At 41.7% G+C, this 19,807-nt stretch overlaps 1 protein-coding gene across 10 annotated transcripts in view; it reads right to left on the minus strand.

Annotated features, from left to right (window-relative positions):
• bcas3 (BCAS3 microtubule associated cell migration factor) overlaps positions 1-19,807 on the minus strand; it is a 315,169-nt gene that overhangs the window by 192,928 nt on the left and 102,434 nt on the right. For 9 of the 10 annotated variants that reach the window (XM_026193347.1, XM_026193356.1, XM_026193348.1 and 6 more), the window contains 3 exons: positions 16,851-16,951; positions 12,559-12,755; positions 12,180-12,277 (listed from right to left, as the gene is read on the minus strand). In XM_026193347.1, coding sequence (XP_026049132.1) covers positions 12,180-12,277; positions 12,559-12,755; positions 16,851-16,951 — 396 coding nt within the window. Of the gene's footprint in view, positions 1-429; positions 1,616-12,179; positions 12,278-12,558; positions 12,756-16,850; positions 16,952-19,807 lie in introns of those variants that run through there. The other variant, XM_026193352.1, reaches the window with a different exon arrangement.

Raw genomic sequence — 19,807 nt, forward strand, 5'->3', positions numbered from 1 at the left:
AGCAGTAAATTCACATTTTAATTTAATTCTTTAAGATAAATGTGTCCATTTATGAAGCCATTGTTAGATAATATTGATAAAGAATCTTTAACTTTTTTTCCTTAAATATTCCTGGAAGTTTTCTGAAAATAAATCTTGAATTGACACCAACTAATGGTGAGAGATCAAGCATGACAGATAGTTAGCTACCTGCAGTGGAGGTTACAGTAACATGTTACTGTAATCAGGTTACATTATTTCAGTAATGCAGTTATGTAACACACTATATTCTGTAATTAGATTACAGTTACTGTATGTCATTATTTGCGTTACAAAGTTTCTTTAGTTATGTGAGCTTCAGGTGGATAAAAAGAAAACATCAAACAACTTTTTTTCCCCTCCATGTGGTACAATGGAGGGGAAAAAATTTCAATGAGAGGATGAAAATTAAAGGATTATTCTATTCTAAATGGTGGAGCGGTACAACGAAATAACATTTGAGGAGTGGAGATATGGAAATTACTTTTTTTTTTTTTATTGCATCCAGGACAAAAGCAACTGTATTATGCTAACACAACGTTGGCTCTCTGCAAGCACGTGTGCAGACAGCATGCTAAAGCAAAGCTAGCCAAGAACCCAGAGCCGGCTTTGTGTTGTTGGCTTTGTAGTCATACCTCCATACGTAAGAAAGATTATACATGTGTCCTCATTAGGGCAGAGATTTACGTTGGAGTTGGAGTTCAGGCCATTTTACGGAGTAATGGGGAAGTAATGTAACAAGTAGTGTAAGGGATTACTATCTTCGACGAGTAACGTACTACATTACTTTTAAAAAAGTAACAAGAAATGTGCAATACATTACTTTTCGTGATGAACGACCCCAACTTTGGCCACCTGTAAGTTGTAAAGTAGTGCACGGATGTTCAACTCATATACCTGAGTGGGCTAGTCAGTGTTAGCAGGTAAGCTGTTTGAAAACATTAACCACATAAAAACCAGGTCATGCTCTGTTTTCATTCTCCAAATCAAAGGACGTCACCTCGTTAACTGTACACTGAGATAACACTGGCCTTATTTTTTCAACAATCTCTGATGGACTAGATATGACGGTCTTTTTTCTCATGACCGCTGTCTTGTTTCTAACGATCTAAGGCAGAACTAAGCTAAATGACAGTAAAGGAAGCAGAGAGCATCGCCTGTGTATGTGGCTAACAACTAGTCAGACTGCTGATTTGACATACTTGTTCCATAACTGCTTCCAATTTACTCCAAAAGGAAAAAATATACTTTCTTCATGATCTACAGACACGCACTTGCTTTTGGCATTATTCTTGTTGCAAATGGCAATTTCATCTCATCTGCATGTGCATATGGCTGTCTGGGTGTAATAACACTCAAAATCCTGCTCATACAAGCCCATAAAGATGACACTGATTAGCGCCTGTGAGGATTAAAGTGTGTGTGAGGTCACGGTACGGATGTTCCATTACTTCCCCTTCACATCTTGGAAGTTGCGGTAAGCCCCGCAGACGGAGGGCTGGGCAGCCTGGCAGGGTGCCCATCACAGATTGAGGTCATGGGAATGGAAGGGTGGCACCAACAGCAACCCCCGCCCCTCGCCACTCACACCGCTGCCCTGTAACAAGCAAATGTGTCATACATGTGTTTGCGACTGTTTTCACGCTGTGGATGAACGTCAACATGTTCCTCTGTATCAGCAGCTGCTGGACACACACACACAGACACACACGCACACGGAGACACGCGTGCAAAAACCACATGGACAGACATCAGCTGTTGCCAAGCTGAATTTAAAACAGATCTATATGTTCCACTACAGTATTAGAGGTGCTACACACAATAATACAAACACTGGGAAAGACACGACATGATCACACACACCAACACGGCTTCTCTCAGTTTGCAACACACACACGTGCACGCACACACTCGAGTGGGTAGGCAGTAGGGTGAACGCGTGGCAGATGCCCGACACATTGGTGTCCGTTCAGTCACTATAAAAAGCAGCTGCTCAGTCTTCACTGCCCTCTGGCACTGCACCACAAACACACACACACACACACGCGCACAGGCACACATGCACTTGCTGTGTAGCTCTAATGCTGGAGGGCATTTCATCTCTCGCAGATTAAAAGTGCTGCAGCACAAAAACACCCAGAGAGAGAAAGAGAGATAAGAGCAGCACAAAAACCTGATCAGCACTCACCCATATCAATCCTCGTCACACCCTGATCTCTCTCAGTCACACACGCACAATCGCCATAAATCTCTGCATGCGTCCCACCCCCGCCGTCCCCAAACACTCACAAACGTGCGTTTAACTCGGAACATTTCCTGAAGATTTAAAGCGAGGGAATATTAAATCTCAGAGAACATATAAAGACTAAGAAAATGGTAAAACAGGGTCAAATAGAGCAACTCAACACTTATGTAAGACACATTTTCTTTCAAATAAACTCAGTGCCAGTTACAGGAACATTTTGCACAGCTTTTCTGTTACATATTAGAAAGATATTCAAAGAATTCCAAGACCAGCAGGTGAACAACATGCAAATGTAACACTTTTGTTACTTGTTTTAACCCGGCTCTCTTTTCTTTCCGATTTTCCAGCAGATCATTTTTCTTCCTCTTTCTCTTCCTGATAAAAGCTCAGCGTTTCCCCTCCACCTGATTGCCGGTGATGACAAAATCAAACAAGCAGCGGTGATGACTGCTGAGATTGGCTGTTGTGTGCTGTCACCAGCCACAGGTCACCAAAGACACCCTGAGGCAACAGACAGGATGGGTGGAGGGGCAGAGTGGCAGCGAGGTGACAAAGGTGCCTATTGAGGAAAATAAAATCAGAAGAGGAGGGGAGTGGTGGGGGGTTCCCGGGAAATGAGGGTATTTGTCTTTAAGGAAGAGATCGGGTGGCCGGGCATCTTTCTGGCCTTCGTGATCACTGTTGTCAGCGCGACCGTTATAGTACAAAAATACAAGGGCCCTTTATGAGGCTGGAAGGTAATTGTGGGGTATAGGTTACTGGGGTATGTGTATTAGAAAAGGAAAGAGACAGAATACCACGACACAGGTGCCTGCTCTTTTAAATGGCTGCTCAAGTATGAAGAGGAGAGAGAAAGACGACAGACAAAGTGTGTGTGAGTAGGTTTGTGTGTGTATTTTAGGGGGAAACAAACCTCTATCCTTGTCTTTCATGCCGTCACTCACAGCCCGCTCTTGCTTCCTAATCCTGTATCGGCGAAAACAATGACACCGGGAACACCCCCTATCGCCTCAGGGTGGTGCTAATGGTGGTAGAGAGGTGGAGGGTCACCAAGACAACAGGACACTGTGCTGGCGGTGTAAACGGATGCATGCATGGATGCTGAAACTGACATAAAAGCTGACTGAAACGCTCTAGTGTTTGTGTCTGTTTCAGTTTATGTGCAACATTCACATTTCCTGTTTGAATTTTTGTTTTCATTTAAAGGTTTCAGAGATATCTGAGACAACTCTGAGCACTGACACCTCACAGCAAGAAGGTCACGGGTTCGGCTCCATCCACTGGCTTGGGCCTTTCTATATTATATTCTGGCTTCACTTCCATTCAGACGCATGCTTGTTTGATGAATTAATGACTCTAAATTGTCTAAAATGTCTCTCTTTCTCTGTGTTGGCCATGTGATTGAACGGAGACCTATCCAGGGTGTAGCCCATCTCGTGCCATGGCACATGGGTAGACCCCAGCCAAGAACAGCACTCAAAGACCATTTGAGTAATATCCTTTGTAAAAAACATGGACGCAGACAATGATGTCATGTGTCACAACACCTACTAGCTCCTGTTTTCAGTGTTGACTGAAACGGCCAAAGAGGCTAAAAGCATCAACATTTGGATGAGAAGGTGGCATTAAGCATCTATAGGAACCAAATGGACATGTTATACAAAGAGATGATATCAAAGCAAAGTATGGCTGCAGAGGCTCAAACTCAGAGGTGTCAGGGGTACATTAAACCAGATGTTCTCCCTCTTCAACAAGTTAATGGATAATTGCTTAATTACTTTGTGTCGTATGAACAGCTGTGAGGGAGGTTTTTATCAGTAGGAAAAGCTCTAACACTTATATAATGCATTTACTACAACTCTGAGGTTTAAGGCCTGGATGAGTTTGAAACCTTTTGAAAACCTTTTAAAAATATAAAAGCGGGAGTCTCTACTATCATTGAAATGCAGCTCTGTCTCTCCGTGTACCTGGGCTGTGCCGCTACGCTTGCTGTCTTTGGAACGTCTGCCCCCCTTCCTTTTTTAATATAATGGTATGATCCCAGTCGGTCTTTGCATGTGGTTCCACCCCCGCCTGCATGGATTCTCAGCAAAGCTTAAAATTCAGCTCCCACATACTGAATGTTAATAATTGACAAATAAAAATATCTTACGGGACCCGCTCTAACTGTTCCATACAGGCTGAAAACAATTCTTTAAAACTGGGGCTTTTTAACGTAGGAGACTATGGGGACTGAGTCAGTTTTGGAACAATCATCTCAACAACACAGGAGGTAATGACAGGAACATTTATGGCCAGAAATGACCACAGATTTCAAGCAGCTATAGAAGTGACCCTCGCTCTCACAGCATTGAGTCCTTAGATCTAAGAAAAGACAATGACAGGAACTAGACCTAGGATCCAGATTTAGGGAGGTGGTGCTCAGAGGTGGGAATCAGAGTGTGTTCAGGTTCTACATAGTTGGAGAATTAAAAAAAAGACTCATGAGTACCAAAAGCAATTCTACTGTTGGAGGCAATACAGATCTGAATGAAGAGTTTAATCTCATTGATGTTTTTTTCTTTTTGTGTTAGTAATGAACTTACTGTACAAAGGGAAATGTGCTTCCATACAATCATATTTGTTCCTTTGGTAGAGAATTTGAAGTTTGTATAAAATAATAAATAGACAGGTAATGTAGAGGAAAGGAACAGCACACACACACACACACACACACACACACACACACACACACACACACACACACACACACACACACACACACACACACACACACACACACACACACACACACACACACACACACACACACACAGCAGTGGTAGCTTAGCTGTGAAAACCTGGGGTGGGTGTGTCTAACGCTGACCCCTCACTGATTGATTTGATTGGTGGACTACCACACTACTTAAATTACAACAAGGATGAACTTTCAGTATACATGTCTATATATGCAAGACACACTCTGAAGAAATTTAGAGTGTAGCTTTGGAAATTACTGTAAAGCTTGAAACTGTGACCAAGAATGCATCGTCTATTTGAGCATTTTAGTATTCCACACTGGTCTGAGAATCTGACCTAAGTGTATCACAAACATACAGCAAACCCAGTGCCAAAGTCCAGCAGTGCTCTGAAGTGTATTCAGCTTTCTCTGATAAGGCAGCTTCATCATGTCCTGCCTGTTTAGCTCTGCCGCCAGCTAACACACTATCACTGATTCACCACCACAGATAATACACACAGACGCGCACACACGCAGATGAAAAACAGTGAGGCAGAGGCGCGGCGACAAAGATGACGAACAAAAACAACAAAATGGCTGATGCCACAGACGGGCCTTTTGTTGTTGTTGTTTCCTGTTGTGGAGCAGGGTGGCTTTCTTTACAGAGTCAAAACACAACTACAGTCGTGTGGACGGGAACTGGGAGATTTATCAGTGCATGAACATGCGCGCACACACAGGTAAAGATTAAACAGACTCTTTCAGTCTTGCGGTGTTATCTGTTTTTCTGGTCTGTCTCCTTTTCTTTCTTTTTAGATATGACCTCCTGGGCCACAAAATGCCACTGTGTAGTCTAGCTGGGATTGAGGCTGTCTTTAAACACACATATCCCCCCAGCAAGGCTTGGGGTGCAGATAGGGCGCATTGATACCAGCTACACGTTGCTCCTGTGTTTTGCAGCTGGTGGAAAGTGAGACAGCAGCGTTGCTGTCGTGCTCCCGTGTCCCCTCCTTAAGAGAGACATGCTGGATCAAGAAGTCACACTGTACATCACTTTCTCTGTGTGTGTGCGTGAGCGTGTCCCATGCAGACGGCGTCCCATCACCTCAGGGAAGACAGAGATAAGCAGAGTGTATGGGCTGAGATAAGATGCGAGCAGACACTGGGGAGACTGACTGACTGTAAGTGAGTCACTGTAGGAAGAGCTGCAGCTTTATGGTCTTGCTGGGCCTGAGGACTCTCACAGACACTGTTGCAGTTTCACAGAAATGGCTCGAAAACATGACAGAATTCCTGCCAGTGTGGCAAATATTACTCAAAAGAATGGCAATGTATGGCACATACATCGGTTTCACACTATTTCCTAGGCTACAAACGTGTCAATTAACATGCTTTTGCATGTCATATATTACACGTGAAGGTAAGTTCACATGTAATAAACACGCACTCCAGAAACAAAGCTCTGCTGTATATGAAACTGAACAACAAGACTGACACACTTTAAGGTTTGTTTCTGATGTGATGACAACTGATATGACGGCACACAAGCACACGTGTCCTGCATATCTCACATGTGACACAGAACAGCAGCGCATTAGCAAAAACATTAGTATTAAATAGGGCTGCACGATTAATCGTTAGAAAATCGCGATCTCGATTCATACTTATGTGCGATCTCATTTCCAAATGACAACAATTAAAAAAAAAAACAAAAAAAAACGACGACGATTGTACCGCATTTTGATCCGGGACGTAATCTGCATGAAAACAAGCGCTCACTCGTCCTGCTCAACAAATGACGAGGGCGGAGCCTTATACCACGTGATACAGAAGCTGTGCCGTGTGATGCTAAAATTAGCAGGAGAAAACCACGGAGAGCACGTCAGGGATGACGAGAAAGTGACAGGAGAAAATCCGTCCCGGTCAACCACCCAAACATCAATAACGGGAACCTTATACAGCGCTTCCCTTTACCCGTCGACCTCCCGCAGGCACAAAGAAATCACGGAGGCTATCACTTATCACCTGACCAAAGATACGGCTCCCATCAACACTGCAAAACGAGGGATTTAGGAAAACGATCAACACCCTAGACAAACGCTACACAGTGCCGTCCCCCAACTATTTTTCTGTTGTTGCACTACCTGCTCTGTACACGCAGCGTCGAGCAACGGTGGAGACGGAATTTCAAGCAGTACAACGACAAAACGTGAGACATTTGTTGTTTTTATGTTTATTTATTGTTTTTATGTTCAGTCTCAACTGTTACGAAGTTGATGTGCAGTTAATAAGTGCAATAAATATTTATACTGGAAAAGAGAATCGTGAGAGAATCGTGATCTCAATTCTAAGCAAAAAAAATCGTGATTCTCATTTTATGCAAAATCGTGCAGCCCTAGTATTAAATAAAGAAATATTTTTTAAAGTCTGATAAGATTTAAAGATTATTGTTAGCAAGTATCAGAACACATTTTAGAATCCAGAGTAACTGTATGATGTTACAGCACCAGTTTAAACAGACATAACTAAGTGGACAGAACCATACACTAACCAAAGATAGACATCATTAATATTTGTGTCAGAATAAAGATGAATGCATGCTGACCGCAGCTCCTATAACACACCTGATGGAACTGTAAACCAACAGCAACAAGTGGCTGGGTTCCAGCCCAAATCTATTATGTAAACTATGTTGCTGTCAGATTATTGTTTGTTTTCATTAAACCAGATGCTCCTATAGTTGGCTGACAGGGTATACCTGGTAAAACAGCTGACTACCTGGTTTGTATTTCAGTACATCAAGAAGAAACACTACCCACGTGTTTTTCACAGTGGCCATGCTCTGAACTATACATCACCATCAGCCTTAATGCAGATTTTGGAAAATATATTTATTTCTGCTCTAAAGTTTGGGATTTCAGCACGGGAGTCTACGGGGGCTGGCTCAGCCAACTGCAGTCACGTTGATGACATGACTGGTCTTAACAAACTGCACACTGGCACATTATTTGTCTTCATCTTAAAGTCGATAAATGTTGCTAATGTTCAAGTTAAAACTGAATTGTAGCAGTTTTCATCAGCTTTCTCTGTATTCTTGTAACCACGGTTGCAAATACTCACTTTTAAAATGATCTGAAGTCACTTAGATAAACTGTCTGCACCTTCAACCAAAGTTCTGCCACACGCATTCAAGTTTTGCAGAGGGTGAGACCAAAGTGATGTGCGTCTGTGATAATGGCGGCGCCATGGCAGTGGCAGGACACAACCCCAAACCCACACACACAGACACTGATAAGCATCACCTCCATCCCTCGGCCTGGCTCTGTCCTGTCTCTCTCTGCTCTGAAGCAGTGAGAGAACACAGAAAACACAGAGGACGCTGGCTGGAGATGGCTGAAGGAAGAAGATGAGCAGAGGTGGAAGCAGAGATGTCACCATATCAGAAATGTCGTTGTCAGTACAGGTAGAATTTCACATTCCCCACATTCAAAATCACCCTACACACTGCCTGCATATTCCCTTTTACGAATCAATATCATCCCTTAATAACTGCTTTAAGTCCTCGGTGCATACGCGGCATCTTCAGAATTTTTGCATCGAACGGTTCTGGTGACGTCCCTCTGTCAAAGTGAAAGACACGTAACGCTCTGAAGATCACAGCAGAGCTGCCTCACCAATGAAACTGAAAGGTTATCCAATGCTTTTGTTTTATCACCACAAAAACTGCAAATATGTAAACAAATAAGCACATCAGAGGATGTAAATGAACATTTACCTCAACAGTTTATCATAGAGCCTGCGTGAATGAGCTTCAAGAGCCACAAAGACTCAATAAGAAAGACATCTGTAATGTGTTTCAGTATTATAAATCACAAGGTTTAGAATTTATTTCATTATTAAATAATTAAATAAATACCAAAATTCCAAGCAGTGAAGACAGACGATAAATCAGTGTGGGTACTATAAACACAGACTAATATATTTGTGTATGTCAAACTTAATTTGCCTCCTCTTTAAACATTTCAGCGTAATCTTTGGATTTCATTATATTGTTTAATTTATTATAAATGTACAATTAATCATTGTGAAACAGCTTTAACCATTAATAATTACATTACTGAAAAAAAGATTTGTTCTTCATAATCTGTGAAGTGGAATTTAATTCTATCAAATCTACATGTTAACAAAATAGTCGGGTACCTTCTGTTTTTCTTTTCTTTAAAACACGATATTACAGCCGAATGTGTGGGATTTGTTTTGTAACATGTATTTAAATAATGTAAATACAGGTTATGGGTGAATGGCAGAAAGTGGTCATGTTAAATAGCAAAGACAAACACGGTAAATAAATAATGGTCAAACCGCATCTACGTGAATCGGTTCATAAAGCACCTCTGTTGAAAAGCAAAGGCTGGACGACAAAAGACGTGCAATCAGATGTGTAAAACTATTTGTGACACACCTTCTTGTGACACCCGTCGCAAATATTTCTTGACGCCTGACTGAGCGAGCGGTGGCTGTGTGTCAGTGTGAGGGCAGATCAGATGAATGAAACTCTGTCACAAGACGCAGCAGATAATGCCACAGATGCCACAGACGCTTCTCTATCTCCTTTATCAAACGCAGAACAACAGGATATAATGTCACGCAATAAAGGATGATTCCTTGAACCCACTGGCAGTAGGACCAGGCTCACAAACACACTTTCGCAATGCCTGTGTTGAGAGTAAAAGACATATTTTACAGGAAATCCTCTGAGTGGGATTGGATTATCAAACATCATAACCAGATTAAAGCAGCCATGCTATTAAAGATCACTTGGAGTCAAATCAATCCTGTCAAATAGCTAATAGACTTTGCAAGCCTATTCAGACACACTGTCACACAGTGCATATAAATACACTGGAATACAACAGCAATGCCAGAGAACATCTATAGCTGTGTATGGTGGGATGTAGCAGAAGTGCAGATTAAGAGTGTAAAAGGCTTTTCACTCCTAATCCACCTGGATGGGATTGTTCAGCTGTTATTCAATAACAGAGCGAATCTCTTTGCAGATATGGTCATAAACATGACTATCGTGCAGTTAGCTGGGTTAGGCTAATTGGCAGCTCGAAACTGCCCGTAGGTGTGAATGCGTGTCTGTGCATCAGACTGGTGACCCGTCCAGGGTGTACCCTGGGATAGGCTCCAGCCCCACGCCCCTGACAAGGATGAGTGGAGAGGGGCATGAGTGGATGGTGTTTTTTAAAATGATTTATATCCTTTCGTGTTACACCTTGGAAACGTGTCTGTCATAAACCTTGAAGCAAAGAAATGATTACCTGTTACTTCTATTAGTATGCACCTCTTCAAAAAAGCACAGTTATTTTGGGACACTTACTTTATAATTGCAACCAGGAATGTTACAGCACTTTAGCCCACTTATAGACATTTTTTGTGTTTTTTGTGTTCGTCTAGTTTATACCATAAACCTAACTGCTTAAATGTGTAAATAAATTAAAGAGAAAGAAGTAAGTGAATAAAGTGTTTTTTAAATTCTAATGAATTTTTACATTTTCAATTTCTATGGCCTATAAAAATGCGTCTCATTGCCAAGACGTCACAAAAGAAACATCTCATGATAAAACCAGTGAGCTCTAAGTTGTTGCAAAACATACTGATAGTTGTAGAAGAATTTCTAAGGCTACGTTCACTCTGCAGGTCTTAAAGCTCAATTCCGATTTTTTGATCAAATCCGATGTTTTTGTCTGCTCGTTCACACTACAAATAAAATGCGACAGCAAACGCACTCTAGTGTGAACGCTCAAAGCGGCGCATGCACAAAAGAAGACGTCACACACAACGCGCTCTGTTTAGACCCAGAGCAACAGTATTGTTTGACTGATGGCCTTAATCTAAAGACTTCGGACTTTACGTTTCCCAATTTTTGCTTTAAGTTATTTTGTTATTTACATAATAATGTAAATAACCTAATAATGATCCTTATTGCTGTTTTAGAGGAGCGGTGCTTCTAGCTGCAGATTTCTGCCAGAATCTGCAGATTATACAGTACAAAAAAATGTTCACGTTTCTCCAACATTGTCTTCCCAACAGTTTCACTGACATCTACACGGGATGGCCAGGAAGCGTTCACGTCGTCTTCTCCGGAGCAGATAATTGGCGTCTGTCTTGTGTCAGTGACATAAAAGACGGATTTAATGCGACATGACCATCAAACAGCAGTCGCTTTCTGAAACATCAGATATGTATCGGATTCAGCACCAGGTCGGATTTGAAAATATCGGATTTGTGCCGTTCACACTGTCAGACCGTGATCGGATATGGGTCGCATAGGGTCAAAAAAATCGGATTTGATGCGCTTTCGCCTGCAGTGTGAACGTAGCCTAAGGTGTCAGTGGGGCTATAATCCAGAAATGGAAATCCCTTTCACCTTAAACTGGTGCTCATTTCAAACAGGAAGGAAAACAATTATCAGAAGAGTTGTCCAAGAAGCAAGGATCACTTCTGGAGAGCAACAGAAAGACCTGGAATCAGCAGGTACAAGTGATTAAAAAAATAAATAAATAATGCACTCAACCACCATGGCCTTTATGAACACTCACCACACTCGGTGGGTTAAGAAAAAGCATGCTGAAAGCAGGTTTAAAGGTTGCTGACCAACATTTAGACACGGCTGTGAAATACAAGGTCAAAAGGCGCTGCGCATATCACCCCCAAAACACAAAAAAACCTGCTGCCATCCACCAGGATGATGACGAGGAAACGTCGAGGAGACTCAGTACAGCTGTTATTGCTAATTGAAACTCTATGGAATGAACTAAAGCTCAGAGTTTATGGGGAGGACCCACGAAGACTTTTTGTGTGGAAGACGAACCTGAGCAACTAGTTTTTTCATATTGGACATCACCAACAAAAGCTTTTGTATCAAGTGTATAAACATACACTTTTTCTGTGTCATTTTTCATTATTAGACATAACTGTCGATTTGATAGGTTTTAACATCTGCATGAATGTGTGAAGTACAGAAGACAGAGCGGAAACAATGTAACAGCCTCAGCTGATATAACTGATGGGAACAAGATACAACGCATTTAACAACTTCACACCTCAGCAAAGTATCTGCAGTAAAACAATGAAAGAGAAGAAGCAAAGGTGTACCGCAAAACAGAAGAGGGGATGTTTAAAGTTTCTTACCTGATCCTGCATCCATGATGTTGGACTGGCCACGACGATCAGCCACCAACCGCGATGAGCCGGGCATGCTGACAGGCTCTGAACGTACTGGCTGGATCCTAAAAATGTTTGTTATGCATCCGTTAATACACACACTCACACACGCGCACACATAAAGAACACACATCCACTGGGATCCAGATGCTTATTTAACTGGATCTGGTCTGTTGTTTCAGTGATTAAGTATAAAGCTGCTGACACTACAGGCTTCATTGATGTGGACTCTATCCATGATTATTAGAATATTAGGATAATTTCTGATTAATGACCAGCTCCACGTGTAGATCGTCTTTGCGTTTAGGCTGGTGTGTATTTCTATGAGAACAAATTTAAAGTATACCTGAGGCTGTGGAGGTCCAGGTCGTCTGTGTCAAAGTCCAGAAGGGGCTGCTGAACATCGCTGGGGCCCTGGGACTGAAGCACCGAGGATGAAGAGGAGATGACTGTGGTCTGGCCTGAAGGATGAATTGTCTTAAACTGAAACTGGGGGCCCATCCACAGGCGCCGATGGGGGCCTGTATGAGTCACAATCTCCACCTGAAATCAGAGGTTTAAACTAAATAAGGTTCATTCAATTCAGTTTTATTTAGATTCTTAGGAAGATGCATTCATTTGTCTAACGTGCTCCAGGCTGGATTTCACAGGGTGGCTCTGGCATCTATGTGCCAACGCTGAAAAATCCCATGCAGTACTCAGATGAACTCAGTTACATGGCATCAAACTAAAAGCTTGCTGTACTTGTGTACCACTAAAAGTCTGACGATGATGTCAGAACTCATCAATGTCTTGTGTGTGTTGGAAGTGCTAGCAGCCTGATGGGAAGCCTTCCCAGAGGGTTAATAGAAGTGTGACACTAGCAACGGCGTGGCAGCAAAGCTGAGGTGAGGCCTACAGGGACAATAAGATGGCACTGCTATGGCAGGCGGTCCATGGGCGCCTGAGCTGAGTGGCACTAATGCTGGCTAAAAGTAGGATAGGAGAAGGTTATGGAGTGGCTCACTCATAAACATCAGACTATTACTGCCTCGTCTATTCTCCATCTCCTCTTTGCCTTTATTGAACAGCCGTCTCCTGCCTCGCACTCCTGCTTTTCACTGCTCTCCCAAGCCGTCTCTACTTTGAATCCCTGCAGCAATTAGCACGCCTCTTGGTGTCTCGCTATTCGGATGTCATTATCTTTACTTCATACACATCTGTCTCTCAGCTCAGCTGAGTATTTTCTTCCACTATGGCTTCCATGTGCTAACATCTTAAACAATCTCAACTTTGCTGTGTCTGTTTACACAGACATTAGATATGTGAGGTTCATCACAGCTGTGCAAATTAGGCCACAGAAGGAGGGAGGATTGTCACTTTGCATGTGTGTATGCTTTTCCAGTTAACACCATCAATGTCACGCCCAGCTGCAGAGCCGAGACAGCTGCCAGCGTGCTCTCTTTGCAATGGCACGGTAGGTCCAGATGTTACAGTCCAGTATCAACCCCAAATGCACATCCCCTTGCAGACTTGTTGGACAGAGCTAGTTGACATGTTGCCACAGATTTGCCCATGCTGCTGTAGCCTCGACACCAAATGAGATCAAGCTAGCTGCCTCTGTCTGTGCAAAACATTTTTTTTTCTCTCAACCTTCGCATTTTCTCCTTCTTTATAGGCTGAATATTTTTACTCTTATAGCATCAGTACTATCTTTAGAAAGTAAGAAAAAAAGACGAACATCCTGTGCAAGTTTGGCTATTTTGACTGGCATCTTATAAATGACTGTCTGAGGTTAAGAAGCTGCACAAATATTGGCTAAGCTAATTTGCTTGTCAGTTGTTTTCATTTAGCGAAGTATTTACCATAAGCATTTAAGGGGTTGTGCTTGTGCATTTTTTAAATGTTCCTGTTATCTAATACTTAAAGGCAACACATCTCTTGCAAATTAACTGTCCTCTAATCCATTTACGTATTAGGAGACAATTAAGAGATGAACCGAGGTGGACTGTATAAGGACAGGAGTTTGTGTTGTCTACTCAGTCAGCTGAAGGGCAACTGACACTGACAGGCACCAAATGGCACAGCACTGCAGTGAGCTGAAGCACTGACATGGAGGGTCACAAACCTCACATTTCATTAGGGGATGGCCGATCAATTCTAAATCCCAATCTAATGCCAAAATGCCCACTGAAAATCTAATGAGGGCCACTGATATGATATAATGAAATCCACGAGGCAGTAGTTAGCCTCTAATTCAATATAGCCTATATGTATTTAGCTCTTCTCAATCCACAAAGCTATTATGCTTGGTATCTACGCTTTTCTTCATATTCTAGAGAAACCGAAGCAAAGAGGAAACTAACCAGTATACCCATATATCAGTTATGGTATAATATCCCAAATTCTTTGTCCAAATCATTTAATTTTAATGCTGGAAGAGCTGTAGAGTTAAATCTTCAACCACTGACACATACATTTTTATCACTGCTCTGACAGGAAGTCACCCAAAATACAGGTTAGTGCGAGGGATAGTTTTGCTCCTGGCAAACTATCATGGCAGATTTGAACCAGGGCCTCTGCTAGCTAAGCGAAGTACATTTTACCCAATCAATTATGTATGCAGTGGAATTATTGATGATGAAAATGTAGTGGGCTACCTGCCGACACTAGCGATAAGTGCTACTTGTGTTAACCAAGCTGAGAAGACCTGGGTGAGTGTGTCGCGCACTCAACCAGGTTATTTCAGTACAGATTTGAATTGTGTTTTTATCAGGTAAAAATACAAAATAATTTGTTTTTACAACACAATCACACAGTTATGTCAAAACATATTAAAATAAGGACAGTTATGTGTAGGGTTTTCACTTGGGTTGGGAAGAATTTTCCAACTAAAATAATTTACATTTTTAAATTATAATTTACCTTCTTTCCATCATTAAGGGGAAAAAGCTATCCAAATCTACCTGGCCCTGGTGAACTGGTGGCAGCAGCAAGAACTGCAATCAAGCATTTGAGATAACTGGCAATGAGGGTTTCACTGTGGAGGAACTCGGGGGATTTTCTGAGCATGACCAGCCTATTTTGGTCATGCCAAGTTATCTCAATTAGACTCATGTCCAAACTTTGAACAGGCCTCTCCAAAGCATTTCATTTGGTTTAATTTGATTTTTTGTCTATTCTGAAATTGACTTGCTGGTGTTTCAGATCATTGCCTTGCTCCATAACCCAAGTTCGCGTCAGCTTCAGCTGAAGAACGGATGGCTGGACATTTTAATTCAAGATTTTCTGTTAGAGAGCAGAATTTATCATTCCACCGATTACGACAAGTCATTCAGGTCCCGAAGCAGCAAAGCAGTCCCAGAACGTCACATTATTACCATCATATTTCACTGTTGGTATGACATTCATTCATTTTCCAAAATGCTGTGTTGGTTTTATGCCAGATGTAACGAGACTCAAACCTTGCAAAAACTGAACATTTCCCAAAGTCTTGGGGGTCATAAAGATGTTTCTGGCAAACGTGAGGGAGGCTTTTTTGGTCAGCAGTGGTTTTCCATGGGAACTCCTGTGGATGTCATTTTTGCACAGCCCCTTTCTTACTGCTGAATCATGACGTTTGACCTTAACTGAGGAAAGCGAGGCCTGCAGTTCTTTAGATGCTTTTTTTGGTAATTTTGTGATCTCTTCGAGTAAGCTGGGTAGATCAGCAACCCCTGGGAAGGTTAACGCTGGTCACAATTTTCTCAATTTGTGGAGAAATGACTGACAGTCTTGTTCACTGTAGTTCTAAAGTCTTAGAATAGTTTTTGTAACCTTTACTAGACTAAGAGATTTGAGTGAGTTTCTTATCTGTTCTTGGGCGTCTTTAGCTCATGGCATGGTGTGTTGCATTTGAGCTTTTAGCCTGGTTCACTATGTTCGGTGTGCCAGGAAATCAAACTCAGCTTTTTTCAAAAAATTTGGTTAATCATAGTAAATTTATTAGGGTAGGGGATTACTTTTTCACACAAGGCCAGGTAGGTTTGGATAGGAAAATAATTTCATGATCTGTATGTTAACAAAAACCCTTTTTGTAAACAATAAACGAAGGAGACAACTTCAGACGACTGTATAATTATAGCAAAGAGACAGTGCAAAAGAGTTGCTAACCCCACTAGTTTATGCATTTGCAACAAAATTTCTATTAACCTGATGAATGTCAAGTTATTATCTTCCTTTGAACTTTTTTAATCTCTCTAACTATTCAGATTTGACTGATGCTCCAGTGTTTACTCACTGATATCAGCGAGTAAACACTGGAGCATCAGGTGGAGGTTCAGTGGATAGATAAAACCTTTCCTGCTTAAGCTAAAAACAAGCCTATGCCATATTATGGCACAAGAGTCCCACTGTGAGCTGTCTTCTTTTAAATTACACACAGTTACTTGACCCACAGATTACACTAAAAAGTGCAAACTTATTTTTTGTAATCCAGGATCAAGTTCAGGAGCAGGTCTAACTTTAATATGATGTTTGCAATGAAGAGTCATTAACTGATTTATCAGCGCTCTGAATTGGTATTTGTTCATTGTATTTTTAATTTAGAAGAAATAAAATCAAAATATGAAACATTTTCTTCTTAAGTTACCGTCATGTCATGTCAAACAGAAGCTTTACCTGAGAGAGCCACTCCTCATCCTCCTGGCCACTGTGGTCTGATGCCAGACTGTCGGATGACTCGTGACGTGTGATTGGGCCGGGGCTTCCTGGGGGTACAGCTGGGGAAAAAAGAATACACAAGAATGATATACTTGAAAGCTGACGATAGCCAACGCCTAGTACCGTCACAGTTCTCAAGCCAAAAGATTAAGTGTAAAAGTCAAGTTCCATCCCTCTAAATACATTTACAGCTATTGGAAAAGGATATCAGAAAGGCAAAGCAGGGCAATGAATCTCATATTACTAATTAGAATTTACACAAATTAGCATGTAAAACTAATTAGACCTTAAAAGCGGTTTACCAAAGTGTGTTATTACAGCCTAAATGTGTGATTAGGCCTTTGTGTATGAGCATATACATTGTATACCATACACATGGGCTGAGTGACGTTAGTTTAAGCTAAGATACAATAAATTTACAGTTAATGACTCGCTGGATGAAAGCTAGTGTTTTGGGACAACATCAAAAATCTCAATCCCATGTTCTCATGTGTATGTCGGTGCATGCAAGCGTTAGTAAAAAAGCAAGAGTACAGTGAATGTCTGTGTGTTACAGAGAGACTCAGGGACAGATGGCGCTCCAGAAGGCTTGAGTAAGCAGGGATGGAGAGAACGAGCCCTGATGCGCAGAATCAGTCTTTCTCCGTCTCCCACCCCAGGGATGGAGTTTCTTTAACACAAGCATGGCTAATACACTCGTCAAGTCAACATCTGGAGCACAGGAGGCACTTCTAACTATATCCCCATACACGCTCCAGGTGTTCGGACATCCTCGATGGAGGCAGTTTGGTCTTTGACGCCTGTTTAGCAAAATGCCACATCATCCCTCACCCACACCTCACCCCAACACACTCACACAGAACTATGCCGTCACATGTTTCTTAAACTTGGTTCTGAAACAAAAACCCAAACTGATCTGATGACTGAGTGTCATCTGCAACTCCAAATCATATCAGTACAACTAAAAGGAGAAATGAGTAAAAGTGCCCGGGGAAGTCGTAAAAAACATTGTGGCATAACAAATTCAACACACTGAAGGCTTCCTGTGGTCTTGAAAAAATAAGAGTGTTTGCCTCTTAACAAGTGGCCAAACAGAAATATGAGACTTTTTAATACCAAAAGCTTCTCCTTATTTCCTATTTGACAAACAGAGGCTACTTTTTCCAGGACAGCTTGAACTATTCTGGTGCTCTGAAATATTTATTCCCCTTTTGTCAACTGACAGAATTATGTCCTTATATCTATAAGCATATTAGATTTAACTGACTTAAGTGGATACAATCATTAGACAGTGAATCAACATTTTCTGAGTAATAATAATAATTAAAAAAGCAACTATGTAACTGTGATTTTATTAACTGGTTCTTTGTGTTATGGTGGTGCTAGTAAGATACTCCATGCAACTGTACAGTGTGATTTAAAGGAAAGCTTTGACTCAATTTTTATTAAATACAAAACATCTCTCCAAGCAACTGCCGTAGGTCACTATTGCACGTCATGGATACAGTGTCTATTTTCTCTTCCGCACTGTAGCTAAGACAAGCTCAGGCTGGTGTTTGTAGCAGGAGAGTTCAGATCTCAGTTTTGTGTCTAGTCAATAAAAAGCAACAGAGATGAGCTGAAATGTGCTAAAGGTCCTTACAGGGGAAGAAAGTGTGATATATATGATATGTTGTGCATCATGCATGCCTGCGTGTTACCCACAAAAATACAGACAAGTACCATTGTCATTTTTTAACAATGTAACCATTTCTTCGTATTTATAAAACAAGATTAATAGCATCACAGTGGCCTGGCATATGTACATATGTACTAAACAGTGTGAGGAATTTTGGGTATGCAACCTAAGCATGCATTCTCAAAAAAACAGCACATAGCTTGGCAGTGATGACACTTTTTATTGTTTTTAATAGTTGATTTCACTTCTTTGTATGTTATAACTTTAGTCTTCTGCCATTGGTTGAAGGACCCAAAATGGCCCAAGCAAGAGCAGCCCACAGACAGGCTGCTGCACATACTTTTCACTCTACCCTCTGGTGATTGTAAATGACTACAACATGTAAAATGACGGTCTGCAAAGCCAATAAAAGCAAAAAACACCTGCATGTTGAGTACTTGTGAATACATCAAATATGTTTTTGTTGCTTTGCTTCTTATTTGGGAGAAGCGACCCTTTCATGACCTACAGATGTCCTGGAGAGGAAAAGTGTGTAAGGCTTACAGTAAGAGGGAGAAACAGGGAGAGAAGGTTTCTCATGTCCTTTTAATGGAAGAGAGCTGAACAAAGCCTGCATTGTGTTACTTATTAAACAAAATCACAACTCCCCTATTTCCTCCCGGTGCATTCGCTCTCCGACTTGGCTGTCCCTCACTCTCTTGTTCTCCTTCACTCTCTCTCTCCCTGCTCTCTGACCCTTGGGGCCAATAGCTGTTCCCTAATTAATTATTGATGTTCTAAAGCAGTTGTTGGACTGGCTGGATCGGGTTTCCAGTGGGTGGGTGTGGGGGTTTTCAATGGTCAGTGTCGCAGCCAGGCTCCATTATGGAGAGCTAGTGGTCATCCCCATGGGTCAGGCAAAGACACAACCCTTTTGCACGTGTTTGTTAGTGTGTATGTCAGGAGCCAGACTGACACTAGCAGTTACTGTAGTATCTACTCATCATAGCATCTAGCTAGCCAACCACTCGGCCTTCTGCTGCTTCTATAGTGGTCATTAGTGGCTTTTAAGAGACAGAATGTCAATGCAATTTCACAGAGAGCAAATTTTTTAAGTGCAAACGTATCACATTGCACTCAAGAAAGGAGTCTCATTGTATAGTTAGATCCACAGCGAATATGTTCTGTTGTTGATGGATTTAAAGACACATCAGCAAATGAGCAAGTGGCACGATGCCATCACCCCACAACCATCACA

Source organism: Astatotilapia calliptera, chromosome 14 (assembly GCF_900246225.1).
Source record: "Astatotilapia calliptera chromosome 14, fAstCal1.2, whole genome shotgun sequence".
In the NCBI taxonomy this organism is placed as follows: Eukaryota; Metazoa; Chordata; class Actinopteri; order Cichliformes; family Cichlidae; genus Astatotilapia; species Astatotilapia calliptera.